This window comes from Aphelocoma coerulescens, chromosome 4A (genome assembly GCF_041296385.1).
Source record: "Aphelocoma coerulescens isolate FSJ_1873_10779 chromosome 4A, UR_Acoe_1.0, whole genome shotgun sequence".
NCBI lineage: Eukaryota > Metazoa > Chordata > Aves > Passeriformes > Corvidae > Aphelocoma > Aphelocoma coerulescens.
In genome coordinates, this window is record NC_091018.1 from 13109820 (window position 1) to 13125021 (window position 15202).

The 15202-nt window shown below is 44.5% G+C and overlaps 1 protein-coding gene across 1 annotated transcript in view; it reads right to left on the reverse strand.

Annotated features, from left to right (window-relative positions):
• Nucleotides 1-36: 36 nt before the first annotated feature.
• COL4A6 (collagen type IV alpha 6 chain) overlaps nucleotides 37-15202 on the reverse strand; it is a 119773-nt gene continuing 104607 nt past the window's right edge. The window contains exons 26-45 of the mRNA XM_069015375.1: nucleotides 14377-14598; nucleotides 13986-14147; nucleotides 11843-12013; nucleotides 11026-11169; nucleotides 10668-10793; nucleotides 10171-10352; nucleotides 9835-9898; nucleotides 9285-9359; nucleotides 8818-8925; nucleotides 7995-8102; nucleotides 7505-7576; nucleotides 6130-6255; nucleotides 5660-5776; nucleotides 5321-5482; nucleotides 4293-4391; nucleotides 3873-4019; nucleotides 3378-3494; nucleotides 2517-2708; nucleotides 2000-2286; nucleotides 37-1365 (exon numbers count right to left, since the gene is read on the reverse strand). Of these exons, the coding sequence (XP_068871476.1) occupies nucleotides 1105-1365; nucleotides 2000-2286; nucleotides 2517-2708; nucleotides 3378-3494; nucleotides 3873-4019; nucleotides 4293-4391; nucleotides 5321-5482; nucleotides 5660-5776; nucleotides 6130-6255; nucleotides 7505-7576; nucleotides 7995-8102; nucleotides 8818-8925; nucleotides 9285-9359; nucleotides 9835-9898; nucleotides 10171-10352; nucleotides 10668-10793; nucleotides 11026-11169; nucleotides 11843-12013; nucleotides 13986-14147; nucleotides 14377-14598 (2942 nt within the window). The 3' untranslated portion in view covers nucleotides 37-1104. The remainder of the gene's footprint in view (nucleotides 1366-1999; nucleotides 2287-2516; nucleotides 2709-3377; nucleotides 3495-3872; nucleotides 4020-4292; nucleotides 4392-5320; nucleotides 5483-5659; nucleotides 5777-6129; nucleotides 6256-7504; nucleotides 7577-7994; nucleotides 8103-8817; nucleotides 8926-9284; nucleotides 9360-9834; nucleotides 9899-10170; nucleotides 10353-10667; nucleotides 10794-11025; nucleotides 11170-11842; nucleotides 12014-13985; nucleotides 14148-14376; nucleotides 14599-15202) is intronic.

Sequence of the window (15202 nt, forward strand, 5' to 3'; positions counted from 1 at the left end):
CATGGGTTTCCCTTAAAATATACAAGGAAAATCCAGTTAGTGGCACTTCTCTTTAATTACGCCCTGAAGGAAAGTTAACAGTGCATACAGCAGAGATACAATTTTTTAAACTAACAGCACTAAAGCCCAGAGGAAGCAGTATACAACACATGGTAACTGCAGGAGTAAAAAATGTACATCCCGTAACTTCTTATTCCTGTGTCTGCATGAGCTCGTGTGCCATCTAGTAAAGCCTCTACTTTTCAAACACACACAGCTTGAATGATTACAAAATAAGTGTGCCAAAGCTGCCTCAGGAAATTTATGTTCATAGTAATAAAATGTTGGCTAATAAAGTATGGCTGTGTATCGTTGACTGCAGGGAGATAAGCACAGACCTTGAAGCCAACAGACATGGAATATATTTCAATAGAAAGCAATGAAAAATGGAGGTATTTTGGATTCATCTTTACATCAAAAATTGCATTTTTCATTGGCGTAGCTCTTTAAGGTCAACTGTGGATGTCAGTCTGAATTAGAACTGGTTACCTGTTATTGGAGGAAAGAATGTTCCATTGTGTAATAAGCAAAGCAAAACATTCATTTTTCAATTTTTCTAAGAAAATCCATTATCAGCCATTAGTGCATAGTGTTTCCAAGTCACCATATACTGATACATTTTAGCTAGTTCTGTGTTTCACAGGAGAATGAGTGTTCACTCCCTTACACTGGAGCAAAGACACTAATTAAGCATAGCTTTGGAAAAATCTCTCTGGGTGATGACTGGATGTGCCTCAGACAGAGGAGTGGTGCGAGCCATCAGCTGCTCTTCAGTCTGAGTAAGGAACTCACTGAGACTTTCTGAGGTAGCCATAAAGGAGGGGAAAAAACACTGAAGTAAAAACATAGCACCACGTTTCATTAAAAAACTGGCTTCAGAACACTGGTCTTTCCCTCCTCCGTGCACAGTCAAATTCCTGGACTTGAAACTTGATTTTTGTAGTTCTGGCTATCTTGATTCACCCATCAAACACACACTAAACAGGCTTGTGAATTTACCCTTCTCCAGTCAGTGATGTCTAATCTGGGGTAACAAAGACTCTTCCTGTACCTGCATTTCTGTTACTACAAGTTCTTCATGCACACCTGGCAGCGGCTGACCCGTGTCCGAAGCTGTCCCGCTTTCAGAGTCTCTGAGGGAGGAGCACTGACAAACTGCTGCTCCTGCTCCACCGTGGTCAGCCAGAAGCTGTACTTGTTGGCAAAGTAATGGCACGTGCCCCGAGCACCATTGCACTCGATGAACGGAGTAGCTCGGAAATCCTCCAGGCAGGAACCGGGTGAGACGAGGGACTGGCCTCCACCTTCGGCCCCCGCTGCAGTGTGCTGAAATAAAGATGGCACATTGAGTGAGCTCAAAGGAAGAGATGGAGGCAAACAGGGGAGTCTCCAGGTTCCATTGCTAAAAGGGGTGAAACAGGCAACCAAAAATTATATGCTGGCTGTGTGTATCTGTCTCTTGAGTCACGGCTAGAAGGGAAAAAGCAAACGAACATGCTTAGGCTGAATATATAGGCCAGGAATAATGGAAAACCAGCTTTTCACTTGAAAGTTGGGAAAATTTCAAAACAATAATGCTGCCATCATGTTTTTCTAACAATCTAACACTTCTAGGAGAATCTTACAGCTTCTAGAAGAGTGCAATAGAATACTTTTTCCACCGAGAAAGAGGATTAAGTCAATACTGTAGCTTAATTACTGTTCCCACATTTAAGGGTTTGAAACATCTGTGGCAATCCAGAACTAAGGCCACAGTGTTACCACCAAAACTGATCAGGACAGGTGCTAAACAGCAAACTCACAGCTACAGCAACTCAGCTGATGAAGAAGTGCACTGGGGCAAGAAGAGACAGGGCTCCAGGCTCCTGTAAGTAACCCACAGAACAGTCTCCGTGACCTCATCAGAAAGGAGAGATCAGAATGTTTAAAGCTGCCTTTGCTCTAGCAGTAGTGTCCTTACCATAAGGAAGGAGTATCCTATCCACAGGCTGCGCCAGCCCAGAGGACACTGTGGGATGGTGATGTCCTGGCTGTGCACAGCCACAGCCTGGGAAGGTGCTTCACACACAGAGCACCGGCTGATGTACTGTGGGATCTGGACGCTGTCCACGGGCATCATGGGGATGGGAGCAGTGGTGGACAGCCAGTAGGACTTGTCGTTTCGGCTGGCGTAGTAGCACACTTCATTGATGTTGCAGTAAATAAAGGGCATGGTGCTGAAGCGAGGCAAACATGAGCCAGCAAAACCTGGAAAAATTGGAGCAGTGGTCATACCAAGCATCTGCCAAACACTCCAAGTCACACACACCAACGTTAGGGGTGAGGATGGTATGAGTGACGCCGCTCCCAGTGCAGATTTGGCCAAGCCAGCTGCCACCACCTCCACCACAGCCCTCTGCACTATCAGGGAGGATGGCTTCTTTGAAATGTAATTTTGGCCTGTGTTGTTCATTCCTGAGAGAATTCTGTCAACTCACCGAGATCCTGGTTGTGTGACTTCTCCTGCCCCTCCACGTACAGTAAGCTGTAGCCGTCCCAGAGCTTGTTCATCCCTATGGGGCAGGGGGGAATCTGATCTGACTGACTGTGCTTCACCAGAGTGTATCCAACGCCCACGCTCCGACCAGGCATTCCCGGCAAACCAAGGGAACCCGGCTTCCCAGCAGCACCTGGGAGACAGAAGAAGAATTGCTATTTCTAGTGCACAGTGTGGACATCAGCTGTCTCTACACTCCATCTGGCATTGCACAACGAGGAGCCCAAGCTATATGAACTACTAGACTTAACAGCTCCAAAAGCAGTCATTTCACAGCACCACCCACCCATTCCCTTCCTCTTTTAGTTTTCTTTCTTTGCCCAACAACTCTGGTGCCAGTGTGTTAGGTGTATCTCACAGCGCAGTAATTCTGAGGATCTCAAAGCACCAACCAAAACCTAATTCATTCATTTTTGCTATAGCACTCTTCTTGATGATATTCCTCTTTCTCACTGTGCCTTTCCTCACTGTCCAAGCCTCACAGGTAGGGTTACTGTGAATACTATACCACTCCTTTAGATCTTCAAGATGATTCCCACATACACAAAACATTAAAACTAAAAGGTGTTGAGAATTGCATCTACAGAAACACCAGCAGTGACATCAACAAGGACATGTGACAGAACTTTCCTCAGTGAAGATAAAATTTCCTTCATTGCAGATACAAAACACAAGACCACAGTCATCCCCTGGTCTTCCTAAGGGATTTGTGTGTTGGGGAGGGTCTCTGCAGAAGCTGTAAGCAAACACAATTCTACTGTTTGCCTCTTTTTGATCTGTGCTCCCCAAATCATAAAATTACCTTCAAATCCCTGTGGTCCTGGGGCACCCGGAACTCCTGGTTCCCCAACTATGCCAGGTGTTCCGGGTGCGCCATCGCGCCCTTTCAAACCCGACCTTCCTGGCAAACCTTTTGGGCCTGAAATAAAATACAATTATTAGTATCATTATTTCCTCATGCTATTGCCTTCACTCCTGCAGTCATATTCCAGAAGGGAAATAGGATGTCAGCAGCCATGCCAAGAGCTCACTCTTCACCAGCTGTGGTTATAAACAGCCACCTCCAAAAGAAACTCCACCTGATCTGGTTGTCTGTAGAAGGATTGCAAGGTACAGCTGAGTATGGTTACACACAGTTAAAAATGCAGCATTATATTTGTATATATTATATTTGTATGCATTTTGATGGAATTCTTTCCTAAATTAAAAATCCATGTAAACATTCCTAACGCATTTCAAAAAGTAGTGTTTTTCTTCCAGAAGAATGGCATTGTGGTGATCTGAGTGTACTTTTTACCTGGTTTTCCAGTTAGGCCATGGAATCCAGGATCTCCATCAAAGCCAGGGACACCATCAATTCCTGGCAGACCAGGTAATCCTGCAGGGGCTGTGACTTCTTCTGGCTGTGGGGTTATTCCTGGAGCCCCTGGTCTGCCAGGGAGACCTACATGTGGGGCAAAGGATGTGTAAGTACCCCACAAAAACCACACAGATTTCATGCTAATCCTGACATAAAGGAGAAGAATATGAAATTAAGACCACCATTGTACATCAGCACTGGGTATCTTGTAAAAAGTATGTCAAGCTCTTTCTAACTTATTTCAGTCTTTAAGAGATCAAGAGTCTCTCAAATAAGCCCATTAAAGGAGCTCTGAAGTAATCCCCAGCCCAAACCAGGTGCAATAAATGACAGCTTTTTAAATCCTCCAGCACTCACCTCGACGGCCCATTTCACCTTTCAGCCCAGCATAACCAGGATCCCCTGGAGGCCCATCTTTACCTGGCATCCCCATTAGGCCAGGCTCACCTCTTGCCCCTGCAAAGACACACAGCTAAAACTGGGCCTAAGCACAGGCTCCTGATTCTGACCCGCAGCTGGGGCTCTCACTGATGACAGCAGCAGCATTCGGGCTCCAAGATGGAGGAGACCTCAAGGAAGTCTGTGCCTAATTTCACATCCACAATGGCTGTAGAGCCTCAAGACAAGAATTTCCACTGCTACCTAACTGTACTTTACTGAAAGTACTCTTCCCCTTCCTTGGGTAACCCAGGGACAGGGTTTGGGGAGTACACATCTTTACTATCTGGAATCCATTTCAATGCACAGCACAGGGGGATGGGATCTGCCAGCCCACAAAGACAGCAGACAGTTACTCATCTGGCAGTGGCTGTCCATCCTGCCCTGGCTTTTGAGCTGTGTGATGTCTCTCAAACCTTGCTCCTGGAGTCCCTGTGTGCAGCTGCCCTTTGGCCTTCTTTGGTACAGACCAAAGAGAGAGCAATGTGCTCCCTGCCTTAGCCCAGAACAACATCTCTGAACTCCTACAATCCTCTTAGCTTCCTGTGGAGACCTAAATCCACCACGCTAAAGCCTCTGAGCATACAGGACAGGTGGGATGAAACAGCAACTCCAGTCCTTGCCTAGAGTGCACAAGTGGGTAGCTGTGGTGAACAAGCACAGCAACATTGCAGGTGGACACCATCTATTCAGAAAAAAAAAAAAAACAACAAAGATAAGAGATAAAAAATCATTAGGGACACACTGATGAACACCTGGAGCTGGCCCCACCTGGAAGCTTTTGGAGTCAGTAGGTAAAATCTGCAGGAGCCAAAAGGAAAGACTGAGACATCAAATTCAGCTGTTACACCTGAATGAGGAAGGCCACACTAACCACCCAACAGCCATTCCTACTGCCCAGATAACAAGTGCCAAACCACTCCCAGATCCTTTCAAGGCAAGATTACCTTTGAATCCAGATGCTCCAGGGAGTCCAACTGGACCAGCGGGTCCCACGTCACCCTTAATGCCTCGCAAGCCAAGAACACCGGGGAAACCGGGAGTGCCTGTGTCACCTTGGTCAGAAGCTGGGCCAGGGGGTCCTTGTGGTCCTGGAGGACCTGGAAAACCTAGAGACAACAGAGTTAATTGGCAGAATCTGTTCCTGGGGCAAAGTAAATGCTGGGTCTATCCCCAGCACTTCTTTCTGGCTGGAGAATAGACTGGAGTAGCAGCCTCTCCAACAAGGCTGTGAGGTACCAGATGGGTACTGGTGCCATCATGACAAAGCTTCCAACTGCACTCACCTGAACTCCCATCAGTGCCTGGAATGCCAGCATCTCCAGGTCTCCCACGTATGTCGGATGGAAGAGAAACTCCAGGTGTTCCTGGCAAGCCAGGCAGTCCCATAGGACCAGGGGGACCTAGAATAATAAACACAAAGTGAGGGAGGACCAAAGGTCTTCCTGGATCTTCACAGACACTGACAGAAGTGGCTGGGGAGCATTTATTATATTGAGGAGAACAAAGAGACATCTCACTACAGGAGGGGAAACAATACACACTGTGCTGCTCAGGAGAAATATAGATAGTTACTTTCAGAACTGTGTAACCAACCGTTTCTTAAAATACAGAGCAACATCACAGATTTCACATTTACCTGTCAAACTTCTAACCACCTTTGAGGCTTCAGGAATTGTCTTTGGTAGTTCTGCTGACCATGCAACCCATTAACCTCAGCAGCAATACATCCTGCTCCCAGAACATCAATATTTACCCATGTCTCCTGATGAGCCTTTTGGTCCAGGGAATCCTGCAGCTCCTCTTCCCAAGCCTGGAGAGCCTTCTTCACCCTTTGGACCTGGGAGACCTGCAGGTCCTTTCAGTCCAGCTTCACTCAGACCTAATTAAACATGGTTAACAAAGATAAGAGAGCCTATTCAAATTGCCTAATAGCCGTCAAATTATTACACAAAATGAGTGGTGATTAAAAAACTACCCATTTACTACTGTCTCTGCTGTTTTCAGTAGAGCAGCTGGAATTGGTGATTTGGTGCCTCACATGCTACTCTGGTTGTGTAGAGTGAATTTAAACAATCTGTGAGATGCTGAGAGAAAAGCATATGACTGTTCTGGTTTCCCCACAAGCTCTTGCACAAGAATGGGAACATAGCAGTCCTGTGACAGATCTGCTGCCAGCCTGTATGCTGTGTCTCTCACGAGGACACAGCAGACTCAAGCTTCTGGTCTTTAAATAACCTTGTGGGCTTCATGCTGCAACACAGGGATTCAGTTTGCACAGACTGCTGCAGAATGCACACAAGCACATGTGGTGCAGGGCAGAGGCTCCCAGGAAAAGCTGCAGGGAGATGTTCAGCATGTCACTCTGGGAAAAGTATACACTAAGAGCAGCTCTCTCAGGAAAATTGTGGAGGATCTATATGCTGTAAATCATTACCTTCTGATAGACAAAGCTTTAAACAAAGAAAACACAGGTATTGTTTGAGTTGTACACAGGATGTCTGTCCATTTTCATGCATAAAACAGCTGCCACAAATTTTAGGTGCTACTTTACAACATGACTGTAACTAAACAAGTCTTTTTGGTAAGCTCTTTCTTCACTTCTTTAGTAAAACACTGTTTGCAACACAGAACTACATTCTATTTCATATGACTGAAAATATGAAAAAATCCAGCAAAAGCTTCCTAAAAGCAGAATCTGGAAACAAATCAAAGAAATCTGTTCCTTGAGCTCCATATAATGGAGGGCTCTAAAAAGTAGTACAGAAACATTTCTTTGCTAAGTCCAATTCAAAGCAAGCTTTTGGTGCTGTCCTGCTCAAATCAAACATCCATTAGAAAGAGTTTTATGATTTCATTCCATTACTTTTCCAAAGTGACACGGTCCTTCAGGAATTCAAGGAGAACCATCACCAGAAAAGCCTCTTCAACTCTACAGGCTGCATCCTGTTCTTACTGGCATTGAAGAAGAATTTGTTCATGCACATTCAATATCCTGAGGTTTTTCTTCAGGTCATAATTAAAGCCAGAACTGGGTGAAATAAGGGAATTTTGTGGGAAACAGTGCTCTCATGATGGAGCAGTGTATGCATTTCCCCAGCTATGACATTTCTACTACACATTTCCTTTACCTGGTGTTCCAGGAGACCCTTTTGTGCCTGGCAAGCCATTCAGACCATTTAAACCTGGAAATCCATGAAAGCCTGAGGAGACATTGGGAACACATAAGTGAGCAAATAGGCAAACAATCCAGTTAGGTGGAAATGTGTAAGATGCTTCAGGGACCATACAGCAAATAAGAGAAACCTGACACACAGGGGAACACAGCACATAAAGATGCAAAGTCTCCCTTCACACAAGTGCCCTCCATGGAAACTCTTCCCACTGCTCTCTCCAGCTTTACCCTCCTCGAACACCCATTAGTGACTCAAACCAAGTGAGAGCCCCTCCCTTTCCAACCACTCCTCTGCTCATTTCCAGCAGCTGGTGCCTGCACGTTGCCAAGAGGGAGCTCTTTCCCACGCACAGCTGGCCCGTCCCGCACTGCCTGCCAGAGACACTTGGCTGAAACACTGCTTTTCTGACCCAGCTTCTCTCTCCATGTGCAGGCTGCACATATACCTTTAGGTCCCACTGTTCCACGAGCTCCAGGGAATCCAACAGATCCTGGCTGTCCTGGGGGTCCTGGTGGGCCAGGGGATCCTCTCAGCCCAGCATTTCCAGGGATTCCTAAAAGCAAGCGGAAAAATATTCCTGTACCACACATCACATCCAGGCTGAAACAGCTCACAGCTCCATTTTACAGCTTCTGTTCCTGCACTTAACCCATAAGATGGGGGAATAAACTATTTAAATAAAGCAAAATCAGATCCAAATCTCTCCTCATGCCACCACTAACATCACATTTATCAAACTATTTATTTGATAGGGTTTTTTTAAATCACAGCTGTGACATTCTTCATCATTCACTAAGTAACACATGGCCAAATAACTAATTAAATTGTTTTCCAAATAAAAGATTTCAATAACAACTTCCACTGTTCTTCAGCCTTTGATCTTGATAACTATTTGGGAATCTACCTGCCAATTACCCCACAACCCAAAGACACTTGTAGCCATTCTTCTGGGTAGGTTTGGCTCTAGAGAGAGAACAGACAAAAATATTGCTATGAAAGATCTGTGAAGAAGTTGCTATTGCTTGTATCTGAGATCTTCCCTATTTGTTAATGGGATTCCTTTAGGTTTCAATATTGCAGGATTCACCATATTTGACCAGCAGGACAAGGTGACACCTTACACTACTGTCAAAGAAAATTATCATTTTCTTGCCAAACTTCTTGTTTAAGCCTCAGCTGAGGCAGGCCAAACAGGGCTAAGGAAGCATCAAGGTGCAGCTGTCACAGTTACAACATGAGCTGCAGAATACAGGTGCTCAATCCAGTACCTGCTGGTCCTTCTTGGCCAAGATCTCCTGGGCTGCCTTTGGGTCCATTCACCCCTGTGTTTCCTGGATAGCCTGGTTCACCCTTGAGACCTTCTCTACCTCTCTCTCCTGAAAGGATACAAACATACAAGTCAAGCTGGAGGAAGGCATGAAGAGGGTGAGAAACATGGTATGCTGAGGTTGCAGCACTTTGCTCAGCCATTGCCTGGGCCGTGGGCTGGAGTTCCAGGGTGCCAAATGCCAGTGCAAGTTCTCAGGTGCCTCCTCAAGAAGTGAAGTGAACCCAGCATTAGAATTGGGCTGGTCTTAGATGTGTTCATTATCATCCAGATTTCTGCCCCACCTGGATTGCAGGCTCCTCAAATCTCACTTCCAGGATTACAAAAATACCCAAATTTGGCAAAGCCAACCTGTTTAGTCTCTAGAATTTTGTATTCTTGAAGTGAGCAACCAAGGGCTACTTTTACCTGGAAACCCTGGGTCCCCTCTCTCTCCTTTTGGTCCAGCAATGCCAGGAACACCAACAGACTCTCCCTGGTCACCTGGAAAAGAAAGGCAAGGCCATTCTGTGGACATCAGTTTCCAGTGCTTGTCTGAGAAAATAAACCTTGCTATATGTCAAATTTGTGGAGCAAAGACAACAGCAAGCGATGCACCCGAGTCTGAAAATGCTTATAATCATCAATGGATGCAGATCCACTCACACAAATGCACAAGACATTTACAGGTACTTCCACAATATCCCTGCACTTTTGACACAAGGACATGAGAGAAAAGGGTGCTTCCTGCACTGCCCAACAGGATTCACACAGTGCTGTGGCCAAACTTTCAGAGGACCATAAAGTATTTAGGCTTGGGATGGGTCTTGTCTGAATGAAGCCTCTTACAAAGGGATATGACTTGGAGCCAGTCACTGGAGAGCAATGGACACTTCCAGATCACTACTTATTCCTTTGTCTCATTAATATTAGGGCTGTGTATAATGAAAGACCACATACACTGTGAAAGATTTCTTACCCTTTGGACCAGGAAGGCCAATAGGTCCTGGGAATCCAAGTATTCCTATGGTGCCATCTGAACCCTGAAAAAAGCCAACCCAAGCAAAATTAGTCTTTGCTTTTTATTCTTGCTGTTCCAGGCTTGGGTCATGGGGGATAACAGAACACAAAGGTGTAGGAAGAAATACTATATAAAATGGCATTTAATGGTATGAGCCTAACAAAAACAATCTGGAAGTTTTGTAAGGAAAACTCCAGCCAGCTTCTGCTGCTGTGCGATGGAAGTACCAATTAGAACACAGGATTTTCCTAAGAGCACTCAGAGAAGAAGAAGATACTTAAGAAGGTATTTTACCCTCTCTCCTGGCATTCCTGGAAATCCCATGATACCATGTGCACCCTTCTGTCCTGGCAGCCCAGGTTGTCCAGGTGGACCAGGGAAGCCTGGGTCACCACGAAGACCTCTCTCTTTGCTTGCTGACCCAACAGGACCAGGGAGACCAGGCTGCCCACGGCTTCCTGGGATTCCTTTATCACCTGGGTAATATACAAGAGTGGAATTTCATTTAATAATATAGACATCCACCTCATCTGGGTCAGTTAACCTGTTACCCTAAGCTCCCCTTAAAGAGGAAGAAGAGATGGCATTAAGTCTGCAGAACAGAACTTCAAAGGAAAACTGTTTTCTCAAAATTCAGAACTGCCATATACAAGTCTTGCTAGAATGGGAATGGCAGAGCAGATAACAGTAACACTGCAGGCACTGCCAAAAGGACAGACCATGCTCCACTGACAACAAGCCCAGATACTGAACAACTGATACTGGCAGCTAACTGCAATGTTGTGAAATACCTCTAGGTCCAGGGAATCCTGCAAGTCCAGCTAATCCAGGATCTCCTTTGTCTCCTTTGATTTGCAGTGCCTGTTCTAAAGTCCCAAGAACAGGAGGACCTGGGGGACCTATATCACCTCTGTCACCTGAAGAAATAAAAAGTCAGGAAATATTCTTGCAAAATAATCTAGCAGAGAAAAACAGAACTTCCATGTCTCCTGATGTGAATTCATTAGTGATCTTTGGTAAACAGGACAAAGTATTGAAAAATAGAAGATTGCACTATTTAGAAGAAAGATAGCAGACACAGACATTTTAGAACTGCCTCCTAAGTCCCTCTGCAGAACAGCCAGCAAAAGCCATTCAGCTGTTTCTCACCTTTTTGACCCTGAAGTCCCACAACTCCTGGACTTCCTTTTCCTCCAGCTGTGCCAGGAGCTCCTTTAAACCCATTCACTCCAGGGACACCAGGCAGTCCTGGCATGCCAGGGAAACCAAGCAGGCCAGAAGACCCTTTCTCGCCTGCATGGAAATGTTGAGAAATAAAAAGGCAATATTAGTGTCTCCTGGTACACTGCACACCCACCCTGGGGCAGGTAAAGGCTGCCTGGGTCTGGCCAATCACCCAAATCTGGGTAGTTAAACAAGCACATGGCACAGGCACAGAACTGCTACTTCTGTCACAGGTCTCCACTCACGATACTTCCAACCAGCACTTCTCAGTTCACCTTTAAGAGCCTAGTCCTGCTTCCAGTGGATATCAAACCCAATCAGTTTCCAAGAGAACAACATGTAGTTCCATAGCTCTATTGCTTTGTGTTATTCTTCAGGTAACTGACTACTGCAGTGGTGCCTAAAGACCACACAGTTTGTAAATTTTTACTTCCCATTTGATTTGTGGTTGATTCTCTTCCTCCTTTCTATAAATTTCATTCACTGTTCATTTCTTCAATTTTCTTGTCTTTCTATTTTGATTTACACAACTCTTTGTCCACAAGGGCCTAAGACCTTTAAGATAGATTTCCTTATGAACATTATTTGATAATTAAATCCGTAATTTGTAACTCAGCAGCAAAACAAAGGCATACCAACACTAGTTGGGGATTCATTCTCTTCCAGCAACTTGGGCCTAAAATCAGTATCAGCAAGGTTATTTTTTTTGTGGGCACAGCAATCTCAAGACTGAAACTCCTACCTTTTGGCCCAGAGAAACCTGGATGTCCATCTTGACCATAAGGCCCAGGAGGCCCTAAGAATCCTCTTTCCCCAGGAGATCCTGGAGCACCATCAAGACCTGGGAAGCCTTTCATACCAGCAGGGCCTTGTGGTCCTACATCCCCAGCCACACCTTTGACTCCAGGAAGTCCTGAATCAATACAAGAAAGAACTCAACAGAGGGTATTGCACAAAACTAGGACAATTTGTGGCAGCTTCCCAAGCTCTTTAAACACAGCGTTGTTTTTAATGACAAATGGACCTTATGGCACATGCAGCCTACTAGAAGGCATAAAGCTTAGAACTGCAAAAGCATTAGTCATCTAATAATGAAATACCTACAAGGAGGGTTACTGCCTACATCACTACACAACCGGCAAGAGTGAAACCCCTTATGATGTATCCATTTTTGACCACCAGACACTGACCTGTAATGCACAGCCTTACCTTTGTCATCAAGGCAGCCAAGACAGAATGGGGAGCATCATTAATGCCAGCTTCTGCTCCCTACCCCATCCTCTGGGTGAACCAGAGATCAATCAGCTGGACAGGCTTGTTTTCACAAGTTCCTTATTTCACCTCGGTAGTTGAACTGTACTCCTCAAGTGCCAATTGCTCACTACAGGAACAAGCTGATTGTGCTGTCCCAAAACCAACACCATATGCACCATTTTGCCTCTAAATGTTTCTAGCTGAAGCTTTGTAATGGTTTACAATTTTAAACAAAGGCTCAAACCATTGAAAACAGAATGCTCAGATCCAAAGGAATGAAGAGAAGGAAAAATCAGGTGGCTTCTGAAAAACTACATTTGCAGCAGTAGCAGTCAATATTTGAGCTCTGTTATACTTAGGGCTTTATGCTACAACCCAGTATTCTTTTAAGCAGCTGAAAGAGCTGCCTTATTTAAGAAGGCAAAGAAAACATACACACTTAAAATCTCTGCATACTAATGATTTTCTTTATAGGCTTGAGACTTTGTTACTGTCTGAGCATTCTCATTACAATGGTTCTTTGCCTTCCAGTTTGATTAGCAATGATAAGGGGTATCACCTATGGTCAATGCAATTCTTGTAGCATTAAAAGCTGGGTTGTTAGTCCATGAGCTTTTATGCTACACTGCATTTTCTCACCTTGACAGCCTATGTGAAGAACCCATAACCAAACAGTGTGACATCAGAAATGGAGAGTTGATGATAAATGGGATAGAAACATGGTGAAGGAAAAAATAGACAAAATATGTAAACAGAAAGAACAAGGGTTCAAAAGAAATTAATGATTCAGGGAGACAACAGCTGCAAAAAAACTTAGTATTTGGAGCTTATCATCCTAGCAATGGAAGGTTTTTAAAAACAGTTGAAGAAAAGTCAAATATGGCATACAGACCACAAATGTAAAACAGTAGAGAGGCAGACAGAATGCTAATATTAAAATTTAAAAAAATGAAAAACTCTATGATTTTCATCTCAAGTGATGTTATTGCTTTCATTCATTTGTTGCCACTGTGCTCCAGCACTGTCATTCTATGCATCAGAAGAGCACTTTTATGTCCCAGACCATTATCTACCAATTCCCAGGTCTCTCTTTGCTTGGTTCTCAAGTCTTTCATAAACTGTTATGAAACACTTTAGTCAGTGCAGCTTGACAGATACTGCTATACTCAAGTGGTGGGGGTTTTTTTTCTTCTTAAGTGCAGGGAAATTAAGTTCTCTTCTGCCCCAGCAAAGAGAAAGAAAGAGAAGACAAGTCCTTGTCCTGAGAAAGCCAACAATTTTTTGATCTAAATCACATTTCGAGCAACCTCACACATCAGAAATTAACTGTGATGAAAATGGGAAATGAAGATTAGTCAGTGATACAGCCAGCATGTAAGAGCAAAGATGTTAAAAACATCACGACATCTAAGATGCTTTCTTCTATCTTTCTGCTGTACTTTCTACACTATTGGGGTAACATTTCCAGGCAGGAATTGCCCAGCAGTCAGAGTCAACAGGCTCAAATTCTGCCCTCTATTACCCCTAACCAGAGACTGGAGCTCAGTCTGAGCAAATGCCAAACCTCTCCCACACTTCAACACTGAAGAGCTCAGCTCAGCTACGTGTCTTCACTGGAAAACATTACATACCTGGTGCTCCTGCAAGGCCAGCTGGCCCCAAGGGTCCTGGTTTTCCCTTAATGCCAAAAGGACCTCCAGGGCCAGGAGGTCCCCGCAGTCCAGGGACACCTGAATATCCTGGATGACCCTGTTCACCTTTAATACCCAGGAGGCCTGGTCTTCCATCCAGCCCTGGAAACAGAGAGATGGGAGGTTACAGAACAAATAAAGCAAAATTCACACTTTTAACTAAAAGTGAGTTTTAATAAAAGCCTTTGAGTTGTATTAGATTCTACCAGAAAACCAGCAAATCGCCATCTGCGAGCAGCTCAGAGGAGTTACACCATCTTAAAGTGATTGGAAAAAGGAAGGGTCTTGGAAAGAAAAACAGTTCCCAGACACAAGCAGTATCAGTGCTTACCTTTTGGTCCTGGAAATCCAATATCACCTGCAAGCCCTTTATCACCTGGAAGTCCAGGTCGGCCATGCTCCCCCAGGGCTCCACTCTCGGCACCAAATACATCTCCAGGAGCTCCTTTTATTCCAGCTAAGCCTGAAGCACCCATTTTCCCAGGCAAACCATCTGTTCCATCCAGTCCTGGAAGTCCTTGTGAGCCTTGCTCTCCTCGAGGTCCAGGGAAGCCTTAAAGAGAAGACCAGCAAAAGTCACTCAGCAGAAGTACAGAATAGCTGCTTCCAATAGCACCTCAAATAAAATACACATTTTTAAAATTTCCATGAAAGAAAAAGTTGCTTGAAAAGTTGCAGAATATTTCAGTACTGAATTAGAAACAATAATTGGTGGTAGAAAGTGATGAAACTGTTGAAAGGTTTAGGATTTTGGGGCTTTTTTTTTTTATTTTCAAGAAAAGAATACTGTAGAAGTGTGTAGGAGCTGCAGCTACATAAAACATTCCAACCTTGGCTTCACTAGTTGGCAGGTTAAGCAAAAGGACAAAACCCCCAACCCTCATCATCTTTGCTTCTTGCTTTTTCTTTACACAACCATCAGAAATTCCCATGGCTACAAGGAGTCCAAACACTGGGTACAGCTGCCTTCACCAGAGTACCACAGGGCTTAAAATAAGTGTTGCACTGAATTTGTGGTTAACCTAAACTGGAACAAAGTACATGACAATGGTCTCTGGAGAAACAAATTGTTGATTGTCCTCTTTTCTCCCAGTAGTAGTACAGTGTTATAGGCAGGTGATAAAAATCCTGAATGTTTCCTTTGTTTTCTCTCAAGC